This window comes from Conger conger, chromosome 5 (assembly GCF_963514075.1).
Source record: "Conger conger chromosome 5, fConCon1.1, whole genome shotgun sequence".
NCBI classification, from domain to species: domain Eukaryota; kingdom Metazoa; phylum Chordata; class Actinopteri; order Anguilliformes; family Congridae; genus Conger; species Conger conger.
Genome location: NC_083764.1, coordinates 14,616,743 through 14,642,363, shown reverse-complemented (window position 1 = coordinate 14,642,363; position 25,621 = coordinate 14,616,743). Strand labels below are relative to the sequence as shown.

At 37.8% G+C, this 25,621-nt stretch overlaps 4 protein-coding genes across 4 annotated transcripts; all 4 read right to left on the bottom strand.

Annotated features, from left to right (window-relative positions):
• Positions 1-5,272: 5,272 nt before the first annotated feature.
• On the bottom strand, positions 5,273-6,268 carry LOC133128272 (trace amine-associated receptor 4-like). Its single transcript, XM_061241653.1, has one exon. The coding sequence runs from the start codon at positions 6,209-6,211 to the stop codon at positions 5,273-5,275; it is 939 nt and encodes a 312-aa protein (XP_061097637.1). The 5' UTR covers positions 6,212-6,268.
• A 5,261-nt stretch (positions 6,269-11,529) lies between these two features.
• Positions 11,530-12,516, bottom strand: LOC133128271 (trace amine-associated receptor 4-like). The gene has a single exon (XM_061241652.1). It carries the CDS (start codon positions 12,463-12,465, stop codon positions 11,530-11,532), a length of 936 nt encoding a protein of 311 aa, XP_061097636.1. The 5' UTR covers positions 12,466-12,516.
• A 3,786-nt stretch (positions 12,517-16,302) lies between these two features.
• Positions 16,303-17,334, bottom strand: LOC133128269 (trace amine-associated receptor 4-like). Its single transcript, XM_061241651.1, has one exon. The coding sequence runs from the start codon at positions 17,239-17,241 to the stop codon at positions 16,303-16,305; it is 939 nt and encodes a 312-aa protein (XP_061097635.1). The 5' UTR covers positions 17,242-17,334.
• Positions 17,335-21,706: 4,372 nt separating this feature from the next.
• On the bottom strand, positions 21,707-22,729 carry LOC133129381 (trace amine-associated receptor 1-like). Its single transcript, XM_061243428.1, has one exon. It carries the CDS (start codon positions 22,643-22,645, stop codon positions 21,707-21,709), a length of 939 nt encoding a protein of 312 aa, XP_061099412.1. The 5' UTR covers positions 22,646-22,729.
• Positions 22,730-25,621: the final 2,892 nt, after the last annotated feature.

Genomic DNA, 25,621 nt, shown 5'->3' with positions numbered 1-25,621 from the left:
TTCTGCAGAAACTGCAGGTTAAAGTGCACATTCTCAGATTTTAAGAAAGGGATTTCAGGTTTCTTATACATTTTAGTTTCATCAACATTGTTTATACATAACCCCCATTTTGTGCTGCTGCCAGATATGCAGTAGATGCATAAATTGTTTCTCCTGAATATTTTTTCCATTGAGTTAAACAGAAAAATTTGTCAGGAGAAACAATCACTTTTGTATCTACTGCATATCTGGCAGCAGCACTGTGGATTGAGGCTCATTTGATTCCTTGATCCCTTGATGACTTAAAGCTATTTAGCCAACAAATGTGTTCCATACTGTATCAGCATAATTTAAGGCTGAATCTAGTCCCACCCCCAATTCCCATAGAGATCCATGGAAATAAAATGAGTTTTAGTATCGCTTGTAGGGCAACCTGAACATAAGATATCCAAACTCTGATGGTAGGTAGGATGGAACAGGCATCAATAAGTCATGACATGCAAAGGATATGCAACAAATCTGAAATCGAAAATCTGCCAATGTGCACTTTAAGAACATGTGATTTTTATTTTATTTTTTTCTATTACAAATTGTAGAGTAATTCACTTTCATTTCTTGAACAATCATCTTTATCAATTGAATGGCCTGAAGTGCCTATCCTAATGATAGCATTCTTGGAAGCATGTTCCTGAAGTAGTACAATGTATTATCAGTGCTCTTTATGTGTTTTCAGCTGGCAGTCTATGACTGCTGGTGATGAAACAGACAATATTTTGTGAAATATACAGTACTGTGCAAAAGTCTTAGGCACCTGCATAACATTCTGGACAGATACGATTCTTTCAAAAATAATTCAGTGAAAGGTCCTAAATAATCGTACGATACATTGTACATTACATTTTAGTAATTTGGCAGAATAGTTAAAAACTGAATCTAATCAATATTTTTTGTGACCACCCTTTGATGTTAAAACTGCATCACTTCTCTGAGATAGCCAACGCTGTCCTGCAGTTCTATAAAACGATCAGCAGGGCGGTTGTTGGAGAACTTGCCACAGTTCTTCTGCAGACTTTGGTTGGCTTCTTGCTTCTGATCTCAGACAGCCTTGGTTATAGAATAATAAATTCAAGGGTACCTAAGACTTCTGCACAGTATTGTATGTGTGGCATGTGCAGTGCTATTTATTCCCAGATTCTGAGCTAATTGGTCAGGGTCCTTCATGACCTCAAGAATTCCCTGACCTAATGGCCAATACATTTTTTAGTCTGATTCTATTTCTCCTCTCAAGGTTTCATGAGATTTGTATATAGAAATGAGTAGCATGAGCTGTGTGGTGGCACAGTGGTGCAGTGGATAACACCTTCACCTCACAACAATATCCTTGGTTTGATTCCTGACTGGAGTTTGCATTTTGCCATTTTTTCTTAATCCCTCTACCAACCCTATCTCTCCCAGTCTCCCTCCTTCTCCAATACAATTTATTTGTGGGGGGTACATTTTTGGAGGAATTGAGGAGGAAGGTTGAGTGGTCTCCACACCTCCACAGCCCTACAATCCAGAATTGAAGAATTGTCACGATAATTCCTGTCACAAAGAATACATACAATATAACTTGAGCTGCCCAAGTCTGATTGGGTTTAATACAAGATCCATTAGCTGATGGATAACAGAATTGTGGTGGATCCAATTCTTGATGTTTCAAAATATCCATTGTTTTCTTTCACCCAGCTCTTATCATCACCTCAAACTCCTGAAATCAAAGTAACTCAATGTATAATGAAGGAAAGCACCAATTAAAAATCAGTCTGTTCAATTGTACATTGCCAATACAGCTTCCTTTGCTAGACCACCAAATGTATTTCTTGTAGGAGAATTACTTTATTTATAGGGAATATCCCCGTGAGACAGCTTGGCTTCCTTAACAACTGGTCACATGAGGTATACTGTAAGTATTTGGTATAAATAAAGGTAATTGTCTTTGAAAGACCAGTTTTCTGGCTTAGTTTTCTAAAATACACGAAAGTGAATAGATTCCAAACATGCTGATTCATACTAAATAAAATCAAAAATGAAAAAAATAATGAAATCTATTATTCCATGTTCCTTAATTGATAAACTATGGGGCGACCTGTAGCCTAGTGGTTGAGGTCCATGACTGGGACACGGAAGGTCAATCAAGTCCCGGTGTAGCCACAATAAGATCCATGAAGCGTTTGGCCTTTGAGTAAGACTTTTGACCCCACATTGATTTCTGTGAGTGCCTGTTGTCTGTTCAGCCTAGTATGTTTCAACTGCATATTTTCATCCCCAAAGTTCCACATCTTCATTCCTTCAAGCTAACAAGACAATGGGGGAGAGAGATTGGGGTACCGGAGAGGGAAAGTGGGAGGCCCAACATGCCTGGGTTAGACTTGTCAGCCCAATTTCAGTCGTGTGGCCTAGTTGTGGCTGAGACACCGTGGTGCTATTGTAACATTTGTCAGTGAGTGAACATAGTAAACTAAAATTACCACCCTTTGTTGGCAAATGTATAATTAAATAAATACAATGGGCCTGATTTCTGAATATATGTACTAACAAATTCCGCTGGATTTATCAAACGCGTGTATACACACCCTTTTTTTTTGTATTAGCAGGTGTTGTTGATAAATCCCAAGTAATCATGAACCAAAGGGGTGTGCACATCATTTGTGATTAGCATAGATTGACGCCCCTAAATGCCATATATGGTATCAATCATTGCAGGCTATTTAAAGAGAGAGCTGGAAAAATACGAAATAAGTTTATTCCATAGTGCAAGCTGTAGGTTGTCAGAGTTGGGGAAGACTAGAGCCAGGCCCGGCAAGAAATAGCTTAGCTCTTATAAACTCTTTCTCCAATTTCCACACACTATGCAACAAGTAAAACGTCATATATCAGATCAAGCATATCTTTATTCATTTTCCCTGTTGTGTGTCAGTGTTGATAGATGCTGACACACAATGCTGACACAATGCTGAGGACCCAATCAACCACCTTAACCAATGTGCTAGGCATGAACATGGCCAATGGGAAATCCTCCCATAGTTCCTCATGTGAATGCAGTAATCCAGTTAAGATTTTTCTATGGGATGAACAATTATAATATTCAATTATCTTATTAGTGACAATAATTTTGCCACTCTTTATTAAATCAAAATAAAATATTAATGAATTGAATAATAAAAGCACAAATACAAGCTTTACAACTTTGTTTTTTCATTTCCGAACACAATACTACTAGTCTAGAGCAATTGTGTGTGGAAAAAAAAAAATCCCAGAAGATCAGCAGTTACAAAAACACTCAAATCAACCCGTCTGGCACCAACAAGCCCCGGTCAAAATAACGGAACAAAATATTACATACATGAAAAGTACAACACAAAAGTGGTGTTTTATTAAAGTACCAGAGCCCATGATTACATATGTTGGTGTGTATACCAAGGTGTGTTATGCTTTTGAATAATGTAATTTGTTCCGTGTTTGTTCATTAGCAGGGGGAAGATGAGGAGGTGGCAATGGTGTTGTCCTTACGATGTCCCTCATCTGCTTCAGAGTTGCATGACATTCAGAGGAGATGAACAGGGTGAAGGACTGAGCATGCAGCCCAGTGTCTTATGTAAATAGTTTTCACAATTTTAGAGTATTTTTTCACCTTTCACTATTAAATGTATGCCCCTTGCCCACACTATAGGAGGTGGTAACAGAACATTGTCTTCTAAATGTTATGAACCTGGATTCTGTCTGTAAGTTAATTTTGTATTCTTGTAAAAAAAATATTTTTTCCATATTCTTTCTGTTTACATTTATAGTTATTGCATTTGTCTACCCCTGTGATGTCTGTGTCTCTATGTAGCTCTTAGCTCTACCCTGTCTGCGTGATTCACTATTCGGGTGTTTTTGGAATTTACTGGTTTCCCATGATTCCTTCCCGGTCTCGCTTTTCTTACTTCCTGCTTTTTCTCCATTCATGTTTGTAGATAGCACTATCTACAAAAAATTGTTGTAACATATGTTAAATTATGCATTTCGGTAAATCATAAAATAATCTATTTGGATAGATTCGGAGACACTACGGGACACCAGGGTACACTGCTTACATTTTGCTTCATAGTGTATCTGATTCTTAGTATTTTTTTGCAAAATGTATTTTTATTTTATTTTATTTACATTACACCAGTGATGCTCAACTCTAAAGTTATAAAGCCTCGAAGTAGAACACAGAAAAATGGATGAAGGTTGCTGGGTTGCACGAAGGGGTTAAGTGAGTGACAACATTTTACATTTTACATTTTAGTCATTTGGCAGACGCTTTTAATCCAAAGCGACTTACAAGTGCATAGGTTCTACCACAAGTCAAAGCATCACATCCAGAACTAGGAAAATACACATGGAATGCTGTTCTAAACATATAGTCGTCATCATAAGTTTTTTTTCATCATTTTTTTTTTTTTGCGGGGGGTTAGATAAGGATAGGGATATCAGAAAGGAGGGGCGGGGGAAATCAGGAGGGAGGACTAAGGTAGAGTTTGAAAAGGTACTAAGGTAGAGTTTGAAAAGGTAAACTAAATATTATTTTGTCATTTACACACAAATGTGACCCTGCAGGTTACAAGATTAGATTTTTTAGATACAACTTATTGTGTTATAGCAGAGTCTTACTGTACTGTTCTTTACGTTATTGGACTTAACTTTAACATTAATTAATTTTTATTACGATTTGCTTTCCTCAAATCCACCAGACCCTCCTGCTAGATTACTTTCAATCTAATGTTGTTCCTTGTATTTACACCAAGCAGTTTGATATGTTATTGAAAAAAATTGGTTTTCAAATGCAGATCGCAAAAGAGAGAAACTGATGCTAATTACTACATTGAGCACCATCAAGCCCATCCAATTTTATGTCTAAAGCTTCCCTTTAGCACCCATAGTGGACATTTGATTTAGAAACTCATGCAAAGTATACCCGTGAGAACGTAATTGCAATTCTGCAAGTAAGCGCTCAGATGTACGTATTTGACTCTCCAGTGAAAAAATTTACTTAACTACAATTTTATTATCATATTCATTCATCCCATCAAGTAAAACCACACATGGTTAACACCCAATGGTTATTTTATGTCAAGATTTCTCTGATTTGTAGCTTCTGTTAATCTATGTGTGAACATATGACATTTCATTTAGGAATCAATTCATTGTTTGACAAACCAAATTTTTTAAGTATGTCACATATTTCTTGGAATAAAAATCTAAATTGCAGTTAAAATATTACTTCTTATATTTTCGATGAATAAATATTTAGTGATGAAGAACCACTGTGAAAAACCTTCCCCGTTATAATCATTTTAAACACTTTCTGAAACCAGGGATAGAAAAATCCATAAATGAGAGGGTTACAAGTAGAATTAACATACCCCAACCACATAAGACCATCAAATACACTACTCGGAGTTGAAAAATTAATGAAAGGATCTACAACAATGGTGATAAAAAATGGTAGCCAACACAACAGAAAGACTCCCATCACAAAGCCAAGTGTCTTTGCAGCCTTTTTCTCTCGTTGCTCAGACAAGCGGTTCTTGTGGTTATTTATTTCTCCCGTCACTGCCAAGCTGTCATTGATCTTTCTGGCATGGCTTCTGGCAACATAGAAAACCTTAAGATAGAGTGATGTCATTACTGTTCCTGGAATGAAAAAGGCCACTAAAGCTGCTACAACTCCCCATTCTTTGTTGAGAATCAGAAGACAGGTGCCTGCACAGGAGTTCATCATGATGAACTCCTCCATGCCGACCGAATGAACCTTTGAGAGAACCACGCCAAAAACAAATCCAAATGAGAAAATCCATGTGATGACAATGAGGCAGGCCACCTTTTGCATGGATACCAAGGTTTTGTACTGAAGAGGCTTACAGATGGCCCAATATCTGTCAACAGAAATTAGACAGAGATGCAAAATGGATGTAATGGTCATCATCATGTCAAAACTAGAGTGCATTTTGCATGTAGTTTCTCCAAAATACCAACAGTTTTCCACAGATCTGATCATACTATAGGGCATAATGAAAGACCCCAAGAACCAGTCAGTGCATGCTAAAGAGAGGACGAGGAGGTTTGTTGGAGAATGGAGCTGTCTGAAATGAGAGATGGAGATGATGACCAGCAGGTTTCCACAGACAGTCATCAGAATGGTGAACACCATGAACATGTACATGGCTACTTTAATAATGATCTGTGTTTGACTTCGTGGGCAGGATTCTTTCAGGTGTGGGAAACAGTACTGTGTTTCTGCAGAATCTCCTGTCAAGTTAATACCCATCTCTGGAGACACTTTAAAATGCTTCCTCCTGTACATCATAGATATTATATTAAAATTCACTTCTTGCAGAAATAAGCACCTGCATTATTGCATTATTTGCATTATATGAATCATTATCAATTACAAAAGGAAGTTTTGGTATTATTTACAAATATAACCTATTTCAGTATTAGACAAAACTTTAAATAAGAAAATACATTCCCTCAAAAAAAAAAATTTACACTGCCTCATTTTTACTACTTACCTGTCAAATGGAGTGACTGGTAGTGAAAGTATTTTTTCACTACCACCACCAGAAAACAACTTGCTAATGAGTCTGCCTCTTCCGTTAACTTATTATGCTTCAGTTATCTTGGAATTATTTAGAATGGGTATGATTTCTTTGATGCTATGGATCTATTTTATGTTCTGACTGTTTATATCCTCGAACCAACCAAAGATGAGACCCACCTCACTTGCATGAATAATGTATAGGAAAAGTGATGTAATATGTTAATTTGAGGAAGCTATCTCTTCTGGTTGTGTATTTGTTGAGTTTTTTTTTTTTCTGTGTGTAATTGTTTTTATTGGATTAAGTATGATGTCAGAAGCAAATACAATTTGGTTCTCATTCATTTTTATATTATTTGCAAATCTATTATGAACTACAGATGAAAGCTGTAATTGTACAATATAGTTTATATGTATGGTATATTTATTGTAAAAATGTGATTTATGGTAGTAAAACATATTCTAGAAAAAAGAATGACTCCAATGCATTTTTGCATTATCAATACCAGCAGATTATAAAACAATGTGGTAAAAAGAATCCATAATTAAAGTTGCAGCATTAAAATTTCTGTCAATAAATTGGCCCACTGGCCCAAAACATTCATGTCTCATGGTTCAATCATTGCCATTGCATTTCTGAGTGACACATCCACAGAAGCACATGACTGCTTAACTTCTCATTTTAGTGGAATAAAGACAGAAATGTGAGTCTGAGAAATAATTTTGCCATTTTACCCGCCAAATGCCAGTCAATCAATGTTAACAGGGTTTTAGTCGCTTCATGTGTAGGCCCTGGCCCTGTCTTTGACAATTTGTAATAAAAGATTTGTAATAAAAAAGACATTGTCACGTTTCATGTTTGTCACGTCATGTTTCATGTTTAGTCATTGTCTTAGTTACGTTATTGTCATGTCACGTATTATGTTAGTCTAGTCTCGCCATGTTGTTATGCTTTATTTCTTGTTACATTTCATTTTAATGTCATGTTACGTTTCTTGTTTAGTTGTTATGATTTAATTGTTAGTCTTGTCTTGCCACGTTATGTAGTTTATTCATGTCATCAACTTATGTCACGATTTATGTTGTTTCATGTAATGTTCCGTTCATTATTCATTACTAATTGTTTCAATTTCCCTTGTCTTCTTACTAATGTACTAACTTTAGATCAGGATTGGGTAATACTAACATTCTAACCATGTGTTTCTGCAGAAACTGCAGGTTAAAGTGCTCAGATTATAAGAATGGGATTTCAGGTTTTTTATACATTTTAGTTTCATCAACTTTGTTTATACATAACCCCCATTTTGTGCTGCTGCCAGATATGCATTAGATGCATAAATTGTTTCTCCTGAATATTTTTTTCATTGAGTTAAACAGAAAAATTTGTCAGGAGAAACAATCACTTTTGTATCTACTGCATATCTGGCAGCAGCACTGTGGATTGAGGCTCATTTGATTCCTTGGTCCCTTGATGACTTAAAGCTATTTAGCCAACAAATGTGTTCCATACTGTATCAGCATAATTTAAGGCTGAATCTAGTCCCACCCCCCATTTCCCATAGAGATCCATGGAAATGCAATGAGTTTTAGTATCGCTTGTAGGGCAACCTGAACATAAGATATCCAAACTCTGATGGTAGGTAGGATGGAACAGGCATCAATAAGTCATGACATGCAAAGGATATGCAACAAATCTGAAATCGAAAATCTGACAATGTGCACTTTAAGCACATGTGATTTTTATTTTATTTTTTTCTATTACAAATTGTGGCGTAATTCACTTTCATTTCTTGAACAATCATCTTTATCAATTGAATGGCTTGAAGTGCCTATCCTAATGATAGCATTTTTGTAAGCATGTTTCTGAAGTAGTACAGTGTATTATCAGTGCTCTTTATGTGTTTTCAGCTGGCAGTCTATGACTGCTGGTGATGAAACAGACAATATTTTGTGAAATATACAGTACTGTGCAAAAGTCTGTATAACATTCTGGACAGATACAATTCTTTCAAAAAGAATTCAGTGAAAGGTCCTAAATAATGGTACTATACATTGTACATTACATTTTAGTAATTTGGCAGAATAGTTAAAAACGGAATCTAATCAATATTTTTTGTGACCACCCTTTGCTGTTAAAACTGCATCACTTCTCTGAGATAGCCAACGCTGTCCTGCAGTTCTATAAGACGATCAGCAGGGCGGTTGTTCCAAGCATGTTGGAGAACTTGCCACAGTTCTTCTGCAGACTTTGGTTGGCTTATTGCTCCTGATCTCAGACAGCCTTGAGCAAGTTTTTTATGTAAAAAGTAGTCAATTGTCAATAGGATAATGAATGAATGAATGAATGAATGAATAATAAATTCTAGGGTACCTAAGACTTCTGCACAGTACTGTATGTGTGGCATGTGCAGTGCTATTTATTACCAGACTCTGAGCTAATTGGTCAGGGTCCTTCATGACCTCAAGAATTCCCTTACCTAATGGCCAATACATTTTTTAGTCTGATTCTATTTCTCCTCCCATGGTTTCATGAGATTTGTATCTAGAAATTTGTAGCATGAGCTGTGTGGTGGCACAGTGGTGCAGTGGATAACACCTTCACCTCACAACAATATCCTTGGTTTGATTCCTGACTGGAGTTTGCATTTTGCTATTTTTTTCTACCAACCCTATCCCTCTCCCAGTCTCCCTCCTTCTCCAATACAATTTATTTGTGGGTGGTACATTTTTGGAGGAATTGAGGAAGAAGGTGGAGTGGTCTCCATACCTCCACGGCCCTACAATCCAGAATTGTTTTCATTACAGATTTTATGTCTGATTTGGAATGTGTGTTATTAGAGTTATTTACATTACATTGAATAGATATTTGGTGGATGTGTAGTGGAAACATCCATCAATGATAATTTGTGGCCATTTCAAAAATTTTAAGCCACCTTACAGTCAATTTAAGTTTGCCTCTGCCACAGAATCTTGCTTTTCTCCAAGATGACAGTTTTTTAAACCACCCACAAATGGAGAATGATACAAAAAGTACATGTATATGTACGACAATTTTTTTAAATGAAAAAAGTCACTTTGATCTTTAATATTCATGTTTTGCAATATCCAGCAACAGTAAATATTTCTCAGAAATGTGTATATCTTATATGTGAATTCATGCACACTGAAAGAAATTTCTTTCTATATTATCAAATAATTAAATAATTCTAATATACCACGGCGGGCGGCACGGATGGTGCAGTGGGTAGCACTGCCGCCTCACAGCAAGGAGGTCCTGGGTTCGAATCCCCGTCGGCCGGGGCCTCTCTGTGCGGAGTTTGCATGTTCTCCCCGTGTCTGCGTGGGTTTCCTCCGGGTACTCCGGTTTCCTCCCACAGTCCAAAGACATGCAGGTTAGGCTGATTGGAGAGTCTAAATTGCCCGTGGGTATGAGTGTGTGAGTGAATGGTGTGTGTGCCCTGCGATGGACTGGCGACCTGTCCAGGGTGTATTCCTGCCTTTCGCCCAATGTATGCTGGGATAGGCTCCAGCCCCCTGTGACCCTGTTCAGGATAAGCGGGTTAAGATAATGGATGGATGGATGGATGGATAATATACCACGGCACTGAAAAATAACCGACCACCTAGGGTAAAAACAGCATTCTGATTGGCTGAGATGTGTCACGTGGGCGGTGATTCATTTTGTATAACCTTGCTAATGAGAACAGAACAAACAGGTATGTATGTGTTTTTTTGCAGCTAAAATATCCAACAGATATCAATGCGAGAAACATACACTACAATGCATTTCTAATTGATGCAAGTAGCCCGGATATCAAGCCTACCTGGTGACAAAAATATGTTACTGTAGACTACGTTGCATTGAGTGAAATTGCAAAGATAACCATGGGAGAATAACATAATGTCACCGAGTTTTGTAACATAGGCAGTAATAATAAAATAACTCACAACATGGGTGGGTGAGGAGAGAATGCTCTGACTTTTACTGGCTGTGATCACTTGGAAAACAACAGACAGTGCTGCGAGCGCAGACAAATATACTTACACACGGAATTCCCAGAGAGGCTAAAATATATCCAGTACAGTGATAGTCTCTAGAAACTACATATAGAATGAAGTCCGTAATAGTGTCATATTTTTGGACATTATGGCAATTGTGATGCATGGGTCGCAGCAGAATGGCAAGACAGTCGAAAAACTAAAATAAGGTGGAAAGAAGCACAAACAACAGAACAGGCACCAAATAGAAAATGGCAGACACACAAAAGAAAAAACGACATGGGTCATTGCCATTTTGCGGAACTGGCTCCATGAACGAGACATGGCAGCTGATTTTGACAGCTACAGTTTTGCAAAACAAAATACTGATCTTCCTATGCTTTAGTTCAAAATGGGAAGGGCCAGCCATGGCCTACTTTGTTTAGTTGCATGGTGCTGAAGTCTGGAATACAATGTATTTCCATAAATTGCTTGGCATTATTTTGCAAGCTAACATTAGTTAGTAACGTTATATTTCCTTTTGCTGATGGTGAGCAAGTGAACATTTCTCAGCAATGATGCAGTTAGCTTTTAGTTGCAGCAGACAACTTTAGGCTTTGTAAGCTATTTATTCTCAGCAATAGGGACAATTTTTTCTCCCGTACCATTGTGTTTCAATTAATAAATGTGTTTCTAAACTAAAAATAAATTGTCCAAAGCTACATCACTTTGGCATGCTAGCTGTGGTATAAGTAAGGGATAATACCCTATGAATGAGTCAGTTATGAGGAAATTACTTTCCTTCAGGGTGGTAAACATAGCACAACCCTGTTGGGCAGTTATTTCCTCATAACTGACTAATTCATAGGGTATTATCCCTTACTTATTAATTCATTGTTTCAATTAATATGTTGTGTTGTTTTTTTCTTACAAAAACCTCTTAATTGCCATTCTGTGATTAAAGGTTATTTCTCTGAACAAATATTAAATGAAGAAGAACCACTCTGAAAAACCTGTCCTGATATAATCATTTTAAACACTTTCTGGAACCATGGATAGAAAAATCCATAAATGAGAGGGTTACAAGTAGAATTAAAATAGCCCAGCCACATAAAACCATCAAATACACTAATAGGAGTTGAAAAATTAATGAAAGGATCTATAACAATGGTTATAAAAAATGGTAGCCAACACAACAGAAAGACTCCCATTACGAAGCCAAGTGTCTTTGCAGCCTTTCTCTCTCGTTGCTCAGACAAGCGGTTCTTGTGGTTATTTATTGCTCCTGTCACTGCCAAGCTGTCATTGATTTTTCTGGCATGGCTTCTGGCAACATAGAAAACCTTTAGATAGAGTGATGTCATGACTGTTCCTGGAATGAAAAAGGCCACTAAAGCTGCTACAACTCCCCATTCTTTGTTGAGAATCAGAAGACAGGTCTCTGTACAGGAGTTCATCATGATGAACTCCTCCATGCCAACTAAATGAATCTTTGAGAGAATCACACCAAACCCAAATCCAAAAGAGAAAATCCAGGTGATGGCAATGATATAGGCCACCTTTTGCATGGATACCAAGCCTCTGTACTGAAGAGGCTTACAGATGGCCCAATATCTGTCAACAGAAATTAGACAGAGATGCAAAATGGATGCAATGGACAGCATCATGTCAAGACTGGAGTGCATTTTGCATGTAGTTTCTCCAAAATACCAACAGTTTTCCACAGATCTGATCATGCTATAGGGCATAATAAAAGACCCCAAGCAGCAGTCAATGCATGCTAAAGAGAGGATGAGAAGGTTTGTTGGAGAATGGAGCTGTCTGAAATGAGAGATGGAGATGATGACCAGCAGGTTTCCACAGACAGTCATTAGAATGGTGAACACCATGAACATGTACATGGCCACTTTAATAATGATCAATGTTTGACTTCGTGGGCAGGATTCCTTCAGGTGTGGGACACAGTACTGCGTTTCTGCAGAATCTCCTGTCAAGTTAATACCCAGGCTCTTCATCTCTTCATCTTCCTCCTGTACATCACAGAAATTATTAAAATAAATAATGTTGTAGTTGCAGAAATGAACATTACTGATTCTTTTTTACTTTCTGACATTTTTTGGTATTCATTTCATACCACTTCAGCATGAAATAAAACCTTAAATAAAATAATCAAATGCATTGGCTCACAACATACTAATGAAAACTATTACTAATAATAATAATAATAATAATAATAATAATAATAATAATAATAATAATAATAATAATAATTTTTATTTCTACTACTTACCTGTCAAACTGAGTGATACTTTTTCCCCCTCTTTTACATTAAGAAGTCTTGTTATGCTTATGGTTTACAATGGGTAGGATTACTTTGATGCTACTGTATGGACATATTTTATGTTCTGACTGTTTATATCCTTTATCCAAAGGTGCCACCCACATCATGACATGAATAATGTATTGAGAAAGTGATGTAATGTTTTGGTCTGTGGAAGGGATCTCTTTTGGTTGTTACACTTCCTGACTTGAATGAAAGTATGGCATGGGCCACCAAGAAGATGATATGGAGAGTTGTTGAGTGAGTGTTTTCGTTTTTATTGGACGCCACAAGCAAATACAATTTTGTAATAAAAGCTGTGATTGTACATTTATTGAAATAAAAATGTGACCATAATTGTGCTTGTAAATATGCTTGTAAAATTTCATGATTTAGATCTTATTCTTCTAAATAATTCAAAATATCATCCTGAAACAAGTCTTAGATTGTATAGTTGTGCATGAAATGTTGAAATCATAATTACACAAAGCAAACCATGCACCACTAACATCCATCGTTAGTGCTAGCCATACCAAATTAGTGACATTTAGCTAGCTAGCTAGACATGAGAATGAGCCAGAATTAGCTAGAAAGATAATGTTAATCATGTCAGCTGTAATTATCTAGTGAACAGATAAAACAATACAGTACCTAAAATTAAACCTGGCTAGCTACATGGTTTTGCTCTTGCCTTACTGGATCCAAGACATTATCATTAATTGACTGCTAGCCATTCAGACTGAGTCAGTGTGTGTGACTGACTGGCTACTACTGTGCATATCTGCTGCCGGTCTCCTTGACAGTTGGAATTATTCTAACTGGGAGAACCTAGCCTGATTTAGCATTATGTCACGCCAGGTTGGGTCTATGGACTATTCTACAGCAAAACATTCTACAGCCATGAAAGTATAAAAAGCATGGGGAAAACTAAATGAATCTTTCAATTCATAAGATAGATGGTAATTGAGGGGCGGCACGGATGGTGCAGTGGGTAGCACTGCCGCCTCACAGCAAGGAGGTCCTGGGTTTGAATCCCCGTCGGCCGGGGCCTCTCTGTGCGGAGTTTGCATGTTCTCCCCGTGTCTGCGTGGGTTTCCTCCGGGTACTCCGGTTTCCTCCCACAGTCCAAAGACATGCACGTTAGGCTGATTGGAGAGTCTAAATTGCCCGTAGGTATGAGTGTGTGAGTGTGTGAGTGAATGGTGTGTGTGCCCTGCGATGGACTGGCGACCTGTCCAGGGTGTATTCCTGCCTTTCGCCCAATGTATGCTGGGATAGGCTCCAGCCCCCCTGCGACCCTGATCAGGATAAGCGGGTTCAGATAATGGATGGATGGATGGATGGATGGTAATTGACCATCACAAGTCAAAAACATATGGAATGGTTGCAAACTTGCCAGGAAGAGGATGCAAGTGCATATTATCTCCACAAATAGTAAGGAAGACAGTAGGGAGGCGATAAGTAACCCAAGGATCGCAGTTTAAGCATTGCAGAGATTGGTTGTGTCTTGGGGGTCACCACGTCTAAATAAAACATGCAATGGCAGCTCCATACCTGCAAAATCTTTGGGAAGGTGGCACAAAGACGGTCCTTATTGAGCACAAAAACAAGCATCTTGAGTTTCCCAAACCTCGTTAGAATTATGACTGGAAGAGAATGCTTTGGTCAGATGAGAGCAACATGTAACGTTTTGACCACACACACCATCAATATGTTTAGCCTCAAAATAGAATGCATACAAGGAGAAGCCCTTCATACCTACTGTGAAGTATGGCAGTCAATCATTGATGTTTTGGAGATGTTTTGTTGCAAGTGGTCCATGGGCACCATTTACCATTTTGGCAGAAACTCTGGTTGACTCTGCGAGGAAGCTGAGTCTTGGTCGTAGGTAGATTGTTCAGCAGAGTAAAAACAACCATGTTCTGCAATGGTCATTTCACTCTCGAGACATAAATCCCATGACAAACCTGTGGTCTGAACTGAAGAGGGTGATATCACATGGATATCAATGATTGTGAAAAGTTCTACATGGAGGAATGGTAAAGAAAAACCCTCCAAATGTGTTCTCTAACCATATCACAAATTATTCATAAACGACTCATGGCTGTCATCTTTGACATGTATTAAACCAGGGGTGCTGTAGGTATTGGCTACCTATATATATACTTACTTGGACCATGACTGGTCAAATTGACAATGCTGCTGGGATAAGCTTGATCGCTGTTTGTCATGTTGCAAAATGACAAGACTGCAATGCCATGGCCTTCACGCTCATGTAAGTAAATGTAATCATTATTGCTATTATTATTGGATGATTTATGCTAGCTATGCAGTACAATCAGTTAGCTAGCTATATATAAATTTGTACAAAATCATACAAAGCTAGATTTACGAAGACAACGTGAAACGTTTTGCTGCAGAAGAAGTTGGTAAGTACAACAGGATGTAACAAGCGTTCAAAGCTGCATCCTGCAGTACTTACCAACTTCTTCTGCAGCTATAGGAGGATTAATTGGAAGAGTTATCCATAACCAAGGGGTCCAGGAGGGCAACTAAGCGATGAGTAAGTCTCTATCTAGCTAACAAGCTGTATCAAAATGTTGGTTGTGGATACTTCCAATGAATCCTCCCATTACCTTCTTGGAAACACAGGCTGGAGATTCAAGCCAAACATGTCCAGTGATGTCACTGGATGTGTTTGTTTTGAGAAGTTTTGCCCCATATTTTGGAAACGGCTACACTGACGCTCAAAAATAAGCTCAACTGAAACAAGTGTGACAGTGCTCCTAAGGAGTCACACTTGTTTCCAATGGAGTTTCCAAGGGAGTAACTTTTAGTTGGAAAATTGGGGGGTTGAAATCCATAGACCCTGAGAACTGCAATTGTCTGGGGGGAGCAGCTAAATATTACCTGAGGAGCTGCTAAATAACTTGCTGACTCAAACTGTCCTCCCCTTTGCAACACTAGGAAATTGTGCAATTCACCCTGGAGCCCCCAGCCGGAATAATGGCTGGTTTTGATTGCAATCTTAGCAGCAAGTCACTGAACCAAGGGCCAATACTTTAGCTTGGTGTTCTATATGGTTTTTTGAATGTTTTTTGACATTTGATGTTATAAGCTCAGTCTACAGTCTACAGTTTACAACGAATTCAGTTAGGGGACTATCATATCATTTTCTCAATTTGTTCACATATGCTATGTTGTATTAAATATAATTTATTCTGGTCAGTTTATTAAATATCACAAAATTAAAAACATTTTATGCTTGAGATCCTCAGTTCCGTAAGATTGGTGAGTTAATTTAATTAAAAATGAATACATTCATTAATTGTGTTAATTTACTGACTGAAATAACACATTTCAAATGAAATAGCTGAATCGCAGTAAATAAATAATTTAAAGGGCATAGTCACCAATTTTACACATTTTCTGTATAAAGGTTTATCAATGAAGAGCCATTTTTAAAAACTTGTCCTGATATAATAATTTTAAATACCCTCTGGAACCAGGGATAGAAAAATCCATAAATGAGCGGGTTACAAGTAGAGTTAAAGTACCCAAACCATGTAAGAGCATCGACTACACTCAGAGGAGTAGAAAAATTAATGAAAGGATCAACAATAAGGGCTATAAAAAATGGTAGCCAACACAGCACAAAGACCCCCATCACGAAGGCAAGGGTCTTTGCGGCTTTTTTCTCTCTTTGCTCAGATGAATGGGTTTTTTTGTCGTTTACTGCTCTTGGTGCTGCTAGGCTGTCATTGATCTTTCTGGCATGACTTCTTGCAACATAGAAAATTTTTAGATACAGTAATGTCATGACTGTTCCTGGAATGAAGAAGGCCACTAAAGCTGCAATGACTCCCCATTCTTTATTGAAAATGAGAAGACAGGTCCCCTCACAGGAGTTTGCTGCAATTAACTCCTCCATACCGACTAAATTAATCATTGAAAAAACCACTCCGAAACTGAATCCAAAGGAAAACAACCAGGTGATGGCAATAAGACAGGCCACCTTGAGCATGGTTACTGCGCTTCTGTACCAAAGAGGCTTACAGATGGCACAATACCTGTCAACAGAAATGAGACTGAGGTGCAATATGGACGCAATGGACAATGTCATGTCAAAGGCAGAGTGCATCTTGCATGCAATTTCTCCAAAATACCAACAGCTTTCCACAGATCTGATCATACTATATGGCATAACAAAAGACCCCAAGCAACAGTCAATGCATGCTAAAGAGAGGATGAGGAGGTTTGTTGGAGAATGGAGTTGTGTGAAATGAGAGATGGAGATGATGACCAGCAGGTTTCCACAGACAGTCATCAGAATGGTGAACACCATGAACATGTACATGGCTATTTTGATAAGGATCAGTGTTTGACTTTGTGGACAGGATCCTTTCAGGTGTGGGAAACAGTATTGTGTTTCTGCTGAATCTCCTGTCGAGTTAAGACCAAGGCTCTCCATCTCTGGTGACACTTCCAATTTTTTCCTACACCACATAAATATATGTATTACAAATTTTTACATTTTATAAGAACATGTTTTATCAATTTCATCAAATAACATTATATTCCAAATAACAAAGTAAGGTATTTATCAGGGCATTTTTTTCTAAAAATGCATTAACAATAAATTAATGCAATAGAGTTAATGTGTTTGAATTCTTACCTGATAAATGTTTCCAGTTAATATGATTGATCTGTACTTTAAGTGATTTTTATTCCTGTACAGTTAAACAAAAACATTGATGCAATTGATTATTACCATTAATGTTCATGAAGATTACACCATCATTTTGAGCCATCCACAATATCTGTCTGTGCATCAATGACCAGTATTTCCTGTTTTGATAGCTTATATCCCCAAATGAAAAAAGGCGACACCCACATAACATAACAAGTATGACGTATTTAGATGTTGTTTATATGTGGAACAGCATATTGCTCACCTCTAAAAAAGTTTTGTTCTACTTAAATTTGTTTCCTTATATTAATAAAATACAGATACAGATATGTGCAGTGTGTCATACATACATTTCCTGGCTCTGTATTCCTCAATTTTACATCTGTAATCAATGTCTAATAAAATAAGTAGCATTTATTTTTATACATTTTTCACCATCTAGAAATTACAGCACTTTTTATACATTCAGCCCCACCATTCCAGGACGAAAAAATATCTGATTTGTCAGTTTTGTTCGAGTGCTTCCTTAGTGCAGCTATAAGACCTGCTAGTATCTAGTCTTGATTCTAGTTGATGATGATGCATTAGGTGTAGTTATTTTTTTTACCACAGATATGCGGCATATGCATATTTTTAGACCGTATTGATGTTTTTCAATCTGTGTATTTTATACATTTATACAGTTACATCACCTGTCAAAAATGATGAATTCATAACAAGTAATTAGTGGGAAATGGGAATAACAAACTGAACCAGATGAACTGAAAATAGTCCATCAGCCAAATCACAAATGACATCTATGTTCCCATCTTGAGCCTGATGATTCCCCCTTGTTGTTACCATACTACAAGACCATAATTGGCATTTTTTATAGTAATTGTCAGTCAATCCATTGTTTTGTGTGTCTATGTATGGACACATGGCAAGCTTTGGAGAATATATAAAATCTGTCTCTGTGCAATGTGGCAGGCAGGAACTTGTGCACCCAGTCTGACATTTTTTGCATGATATTCCCCCATGTTTACGTTCCTCCCTCTCCATGTGTTTGGAAAATAAATATATTTTTTGATGGTCGCAATTAATAATAATATGTATAATCATAATAATAACTTTACGTATATAACACCTTTTATACATTGGATGCATCACAAAGTGCTTCACAGAACATAAGAGTAAACAACATAACTATGAACTATCAGTTTAATCAACATTGATACAATAATGTAAAATATTTTAACATAAAAAAGAGAAACAAAGAATGTAAAATAAAGGTAAATGCTGTATTGATGAATAGCAATCTAACACATTATTGAACAACTATACAATTAACTAAATACCATGATCAACAATTAGGTATTAGGCCTATATACTGTGATAAGAAGTTCCATAAGTGTGTTGCATAAAAACAGAAAGCAGCCTCCCCTCTGCATTTCAGTTTAAGCTTTGTCCTGTTGTAATTCCCATATTATCATCCATTTGGTGGTAATTTCTCCATTTAAACAATACGTTCTCACTCAGAGGGCCACACATAGTTAACTTGTGTCAATAATCATTAGAATTATATATGTGTATTTTGTCATGTACTGTATACAGAAGGAGCACTGCGTGGGAAGGGCCTACACTCCTCAAGTGTATTATAACTGCAGGCCACTACAGTAAAACTAAAGACAACATGCAACTTATATCATGTATCAACTGTGGCAATGAGGGTCCACATACACTCAACCACCCACCCCTCTGTACCTATCACACTTGCATGTACCCGACCCCTCCCCTGTTTTCTTGTCTAGTGACCTAACTATCATTTGGAATTCTGACAGTTTGAGCCAACTGCCAAAAATGAGTGTGTAAAATCATTCAAGAAGAGTTAACCTGCACATCGACTAATGTTCAGAAGCGAATATTGTAAACAATGGCATACTCAGTCAAGTGTATCTGTTTTAAAGGAGTCCTACATAACGAGGCAAAATCTGTTATTCCTACTCGGAGGGGAAACAATCTAGCAGAGCTACTGAATGAAAATCCAAAATCCAAAAATTACCAAAACACTCTTCATTCCTTATACATTTGCTTAAAAAGTAAAAGGTTTTGCATCATCCTTGCAAAGCTCAAGGCATGATGCAACAATCTATATGGTTGTTGATCGTTGATTAATTTTAGGATGATGGCACAATTACAGTGTCTGTATTTTCTTAATGTCAACAATTTCAGTGTGATCATGTTTTTCTTAATATTTTTCTTATTTCCAAAAACAAATATTTAATGCAAGGGCAAGCCAATATGAATGCAGGAGGCAGACAGTTTGCTTTACACTGCAGGACCATTAATAGTTCCCAGCATGTCCCTCAACGAAAAACAACAGCATGTTTTCCAAGACCAATTTACTTCATTATGTCAATGAGACCTATTTTTATTTATCTGCTGAGACAGCACCACAGACGGCCAAATTAAGGTGCTATTTTGGCAAATATGTTTCCTGCATAAAATGGAGGAACCATGGGACTCTGTTATCACCTCTATGTGAGGTTAGCCTTTTAATGATGATACTCTCAATGGCATCCCGCTAATCTAAGGCATCAGTCCCATTAAGTGATGCAATCATTTGCTCTCCTGCAAATGTCTTCCCTTGAGGGGAGTGATTGAGGGTTCATCTTTAAGTCTTTATACTATTTTATATGTGTTTTTGTGTCCTTGCTTTCTTACGATGTGCAGAACTTATGAATGTACTTTGAGTACCGGCAGAAAGAACAAAGAGTTGTCCACATCAACAAGTTAAAATTAATCTGTGAAATGTAATGGTCTTTTTGCCATTAGATGCCATGGTCAAAAGTCAGCTGCATCAGACTGTAAGGCTGCTCAGGCTTCTCAGACTTGTCTTCATTATAAGATTTTCTAGTTGGTACTGCAGGCCCTAGAAAATGTCCTTGACCCCAGTCAAGCAGGTTTTAAGCTTTTATCACCCCTTCTGTGTGGCAGGAGGAACTGAATACTTTAAACCTAGATTAGCAGGTTCAGGTTTCCGTATGCTTTACTTCAACGAGAGTCACAAAGAAATCCACTGTATTAAGTGTAATGCCCGATCAATTTTCAACTTCAACTTGCTGTTAGTTAACTATGAAATCAATTTATACCTAAGAAGCTAAATCTCTTGCTGCCTAGTAACATGGATATGGAGTTTCCTAGATTGTTTTTCTCTTTATAATGTGGCAGGCTGAACCAGTGTCTTAGGTCAAACTGAGGAGTGTGGAGAGGGGAATCTGTTGTTTGGATGCTAATACCTACTGCAGACCTAACCCTGAGATGCTGCAGCAATATGTACCAGGTTTGCGGATAGTTGACAGTTATAAATACGTTATATTCTGTCAATGTTTCCTGCCACTGCTTAAAACATTCTTTTCACCAATAATCTCCCTGCTGAATACACTTTCCAGTTGAGTAAAACATCACTGAGATTATCAAGCCTAATTGTGCAAAACCATATGGTGCCCATACCATATATATAATGTCAGCAAAGAGAAATGTTATTTTATTGCAAAACTATTTCATAGTATTTGCTTTTTTCCTCAAAAATGATTAGAGCCTGGTTTTATTACTGTTATATTTATTGTACATATATAGTAAATGTACATACACTGCTGATATACACAATACATACTTCATACTTAATATGTATTCATAATAAATGTTTCACTCACAAAAAACTGAGTTTTTATTGTTAAACCTTGAGAAAATAGGTATTTAACTTGACTTGTTAGAAACGTGAAATACCACATTTTGTGTGATATTAAATACGTAAAATAAGCGTAGATGCCTACTGGGCCAGCTTCCAAATTCTAGAAGATTCCAGTTGGAATGTAACTATGTGTCTGAACACAGCCTAAGCTCATCTGCTGTAATATAGGCACTTGTTGATAAACATGTGTGGTAGTGCCCTTATATCTGTGTAATGTTGCTTTCACACTCTACCAAGACAAGTTAAACATATGTTGAAATGATTATGTTGAAATGTTCATGGTGGTTATTTGATGCTTTTTAAGTTTTGATGGTCAATGATATTTGGGGTTTATTATATTTAAAATGTAGGCTACACTAATGTTCTTAGATTAAGGTGATTGCAAAACAATAAAGACTCTTAAGAGTACAGCTGCATCTGCCGAGTATTACGTTTTGATCTCCCAAAAATGATTATTTTAAGAGCTTTTCTGAACCAGGTGTAAAAGAAAGCATAAACCACAGGGTTAAAAGCTGAATTCAAGTAACCGAACCAGACCAGGGCATCAACCAACACTGGGGGGATAGAATAACCGATGAAGGGGTCAATGATGTTGCACAGGAAAAAGGGGGCCCAGCAGATGAGGAAGACTCCAACCACTATGGCAAGGGTTTTTGCTCCTTTTCTTTCTCGTTGCCTAGATGCATTTTCCCCCTCCGCCTGAAACTTCCGTGTCATATCTTTAATAGACCTTGCCTGATGTCTGGCAACCACGTAGATTTTCAAGTAGATACTAAGTATGATCAGGCCGGGAATGAAAAAGGAGAATGTAGAGGCGACTACTGCTGAAGCGCGGCTAAAAAACACTGGACAGCCTCCAAAACAGTGCACATGTGCTTCAAAGAAGTCCTCACTGCCTTTTACATTGAGCCCAGAGAAGATCAGCCCGTAAGCAAACATAGCTGGGACCAGCCAACTGATGGTGAGCATGATTAGGACCGCAGCAGAGTTGATGAGGGTCCTGTACATTAGTGGGTCACAGACGGCAAAGTATCGGTCGACTGAGATGAATGAAAGATGGAAAATAGAGGAGGTGCTCAGCATGATGTCTGTGCTGGTGTGGAGTTTACACAGGAAGTCACCCATGTACCAACAACCTGTGACAGACCGTACGGCACTGCAGGGCATCACAAATGCCCCCAGCAGGAAGTCACACATCGCCAGTGAGAGGATGAGGTAGTTTGTGGAGGTGTGCAGCTGCTCAAAGTGTGCTATTGAGCTAATGACCAGAAGGTTCCCACTCATTGTTACTACTATGGTCAAGCCCATGAACAGGACCATGAGACACTGGAGACTCATGGGTAGAACTATCCTGCCACAAGATCCACTCAGGGACTCATAGCAAAAATGTGCTTCTGTGGAAACAATGCTGTTGCTGGAGATGTTTGAGAAACTCATCCTCAACGGCTGAAGGAAAAACAAGGGAGATAAATAAATAAACATTTATTGTCAACATTTCCAAACATTTCACACTAAGACAGATTAATTGAATTTCACACCATATTTAAGACACCCTCAATTACATTTCAAAAGTGGCAGCACCTGCCTGAACTCACTTTTATCACTTTTGTCAATATTTATAATGTCATCTTACTTTCAGTTTTAGTACTTGAAAAGAACAAGACTATACATCACAAAGCAGATTTAGTTACCAACAGAGACTGGTGCACTTTTTGAATGGCATTTGATTTCATGTTTAACAGCAAATTACTATTTTTTCAGTATCATGTAATATCACTGGTCACAATTGCAAGAATTTCCATGCACAAAGACTTGTCACATTACCTTGATAAACCTATTCACCAGATACTACCTTTAATGCTATGATTTAATACAAACCTGATAAGCTGGCACAGCGAGTAGAAATATGATATATGAAATAAGATATGTAACTTATATGTTCACTACAGAATTGTTTTATTGCCAATCACACTATCACCTTATATAACTTGAAATACATGAAATGCCATTATTTCAGGTTAACTATAATGTGTATAAAGGACCTACTAACTTGCATCTTATATCTCTGAGTTGTCTGTGAAAGGTAACACCCACATCACTGGCATAATTTGGTCAACTGGGAACTGTTGTTGACTGTGAATTTGGGAATCATAATTTGATTTTGATAAAATAATAAAATATAAGGTTAACATACTTCAGGTCCTGCCGAATTGAACAAGGTTATACTGTAATTGGTGGGCAAGGGCATGGGAGTTCAGACTATGCTGCCATCAGGCTAAAACATGGTAAAAAACAAACCATGTTGTGTATGGAGCTGGGGGGTGTACTACGAAGCGAGATTACGGGGTTGGTGAGCTAGCCTAAGTGCTAAACCTGGGTTTCCTGGGCTCTAGGTCACTAATTCGGTTAGCCCGATTAGATTGTTGATGTTTTGGGACAAAGTCAGGACATTCATGAAGGGATTTCCCAATTTAGATGGGCTTGTTGCTGGGACAACAGTGTCTTAAGCACAAACTTGCAAAAACCAGGTTAAGATAAGTTAAAAGTTAAGTTAGGATGATAACATGTAAGTAGCCTATATATACCACCAGGTGAAATCTCTTTTGTATTTTTGTTTTTAATGTACACTTTGTGTTCTGTCTCAAATTTCTGAATGGTACAAGCCTCTTCTTTCATTTAAGTCTTCAACAATGTGTGCGCAGTAAATACTTTTTGAGATATTGACACTCTGCTGCCCTCTACTGTCGGAAAAAGTAGTCACTGCGGAATAACAAAAACAAAAAAAAAATGCTAATTTGCCACTGCCTGGAGGCAGGGGCACCCAATTAAACATAAAACCACTGTATATCTACAGTGCAGGGTTTTGAACAGTGGTACATTGTCTGTTCTTTTGGCTTTGTACTCAAGCAGCATATTGGTTTTGAAATGAAACAATAAATATGATGTTGCAGACTGACAGCTTTAATTTGAGGGTATTTATATCCATATCGGGTGATCCGTGTAGCAATTACATCCCTTCCCACACATTGTCCCCCATGTTAGAGGACCAAAACTAATTGGACAGTTGGCTTCGCAGCTGTTTCTGAATAGTCAGGTGTATTCAATCACTTCCTTAGTACAGGTATAAGAAAGCTTTCAGCATAGTCTTGATTCTAAGCTTTTGATTGCCTTTGTTATTGACTGTTATTGTCAGATGAGGCCTTGAGTTGTGCCAACTGACACTCAAGGAAGCCATTATGAGGCTGAGAAATACGAAAAGCAGTCAGAGACAGGCCAAGGCCAAACAATACGGAAAATTCAGTTCCACTAGAGCAGGTAACTTTTTAACATTTTAATACTGCATGGACCACAAACAAGTTAACCATATCAAATGATATAGTTCCTCATGTGCCATAATACATTTTTGGGTGGGATGCCTGCTTTATTTCATTTTGATTAAGGAATACATGGGGCAGCACGGATGGTGCAGTGGGTAGCACTGCCGCCTCACAGCAAGGAGGTCCTGGGTTTGAATCCCCGTTGGCCGGGGCCTCCTCCTGTGTGGAGTTTGCATGTTCTCCCCGTGTTTGCGTGGGTTTCCTATGGGTACTCCGGTTTCCTCCCACAGTCCAAAGACATGCAGGTTAGGCTGATTGGAGAGTCTAAATTGCCCATGGGTATGAGTGTGTGAGTGAATGGGTGTATGTGCCCTGCGATGGACTGGCGACCTGTCCAGGGTGTATTCCTGCCTTTCGCCAATGTATGCTGGGATAGGCTCCAGCCCCACTGCGACCCTGTTCAGGATAAGCGGGTTAAGATGATGAATGGATGGATGGATGGATAAGAATACATATGATATTTAGCTCTATACACACAAACTGTATAAACAGAAGTTAAATGTGTCGTAAATAGAGCGAGTATTACAAAAAATGCATGAGAAAAGGCTTTATGTACGGTTATATTTAAACGTATTTATACAAAAACAACCATGCATAAAACGTTGCTAAAAATTGGTCTACAGTCGCAAAATACTGAGCACCAAAGAAGTGATACTGGGTGCATTACAACACTTTTACTTAAATAAAATCTTGTAGTCCATGATATCCTTAGAGAGGCCAAGATGGGAAAAGGTGAGAAGATACCAGCACTCCTCATCCTCTTCCAACTGAGGTCCTGGCTTGGCATGGTTATTCTCAAAGATCTTTCCCATGAATGTGACAAACTGCTCCATCATCTGTTGCCTCTAGATGGTGCTCTCAATTATTTCAGATGAAGCATAAAAATAATTGAGTCCGTTCGAGGCTTTTCAGGGAACTGCATTAGGATTTTTAACTT